Source organism: Haliaeetus leucocephalus, unplaced genomic scaffold (assembly GCF_000737465.1).
Source record: "Haliaeetus leucocephalus isolate CR32 unplaced genomic scaffold, Haliaeetus_leucocephalus-4.0 Scaffold170, whole genome shotgun sequence".
Lineage (NCBI taxonomy): Eukaryota > Metazoa > Chordata > Aves > Accipitriformes > Accipitridae > Haliaeetus > Haliaeetus leucocephalus.
This window is the reverse complement of record NW_010972606.1, coordinates 871,933-873,397: the sequence shown is the minus strand read 5'-3', so window position 1 is coordinate 873,397 and position 1,465 is coordinate 871,933. Positions and strand designations below refer to the sequence as shown.

At 49.0% G+C, this 1,465-nt stretch overlaps 1 protein-coding gene across 1 annotated transcript in view; it reads left to right on the top strand.

Moving 5' to 3' along the window:
- SCUBE1 (signal peptide, CUB domain, EGF-like 1) overlaps positions 1–1,465 on the top strand; it is a 210,529-nt gene that overhangs the window by 1,885 nt on the left and 207,179 nt on the right. The window contains exon 2 of the mRNA XM_010563586.1: positions 994–1,119. Coding sequence (XP_010561888.1) covers positions 994–1,119 — 126 coding nt within the window. The remainder of the gene's footprint in view (positions 1–993; positions 1,120–1,465) is intronic.

Sequence of the window (1,465 nt, the reverse complement as noted above, 5' to 3'; positions counted from 1 at the left end):
AGCCCCTCGCGTAGGGCGCTGCGGGTGCCGGGGTGGCCGGGGACCGTCTGTGGGGAGCGCGGGCGGGCAGGGCAGGTTAGGTTAGGCAGGGCTTGAAATGTCCCCATGTTAACAGCACACCCCATCGCCTGAATAGGTCGGAGCTTTTCTTTTTTCTTTTTTTTTTCCTATGTTCACTTCATTAACATTCCCACGACTACCAAATCTCGACTCTCTCTCATCCTCCTCCCTCCCCCATCCTCTTTAAATCCGGGGGAGAAAACGAATGCCCGTCACTGAAGTGTTTGTAAAGGCTTCCTACCCTGAAAACAAGAAAAGCGGTCTGGGTCCCCCCTTTCAGAGTCCGGCTCACCAGTAAGGCACCCTCCCAGGCAGGGGCCGGGAAGACTGCTGGGACCTTTTCCTTCTAAATGAGTTTGAGTCCATGTAGATGGTGTTATTGCAGGTTGCTTTTCTCCACGCTAACTTACCAAGTTTCATACGGTCTTCCATTTATTTATTTTTTTCCCTCTTAATAAAAAGGATTAATGTGGTTTTGCTGTTCAAATATTTCTTTTTCTCATTCCCCCACCAGCCTAGTTTATTTAAACTAGGGTCTATCTTTCTAAATTCAGAAGATCTCTTTGCTAGAATATGCAGATGGGCTTTTTTCCCTCCTCTTATAGGTCATTTAATCGCTCTGTTTTACTAAGATGTGGGTCTCCAGTACCAGACCTATACGGCAGATGCTAATTTCTAGTATGTCTTAATGATTTCCTAATGCAGAAACGTGGGACCGAGTCCCTCTAGCTTGGTGGAGCGGTGCTTATGAGTGACTTAAGAGTAATACGTTGGTTTGTTCAGTTATCTAACCTTAGATGTTCCCATTTCCAGGAGGACACTCGGAAGGCAGGCAAGCAAACAGCTTCTTCAAGGGGAATATCTGTCCTTGATGGTTTTCTGTGTCTCAGGTCTCCCTTCTCATCTGTCCCCTTGGGGTTTGTTCTGTGCTTCCAGATGTTGACGAGTGCGCAGAAGCTACGGATGACTGTCACATCGATGCAATTTGCCAAAACACACCAAAATCCTACAAATGCATCTGCAAGCCAGGCTATAAAGGCGAAGGGAAACAATGTGAAGGTAAGGACAGCTCGACCCCTCTCCTCTCTCTCCTCCCCTCCCTTCTCTTATTTGTTTGCTCTGTAAAAGCTTTTGTAAATAGCTGAATTCCTGAAACGATTAATGCAGATTTACAGCTGCTTAACCTCAAGTCTCGGTGTTTATTGGCAAGCATCCCCCTGCTGCTTTTGCTAATTGTCCAGCGTCACAAACGTCGTGTCCGCCAGCCGCCTTCTTCTTCTTCTTCAAAAAAAACCACTAAAAGGGGGTGGGAGTCCGTTTCCTCCCGAGGCGGCTCCCGGGTTCGCACCGGCTCGTCCCGGGCGGTGCTGGGCCCGCTGCTGCCGGGGCTCGAAGCGCCGCGCCG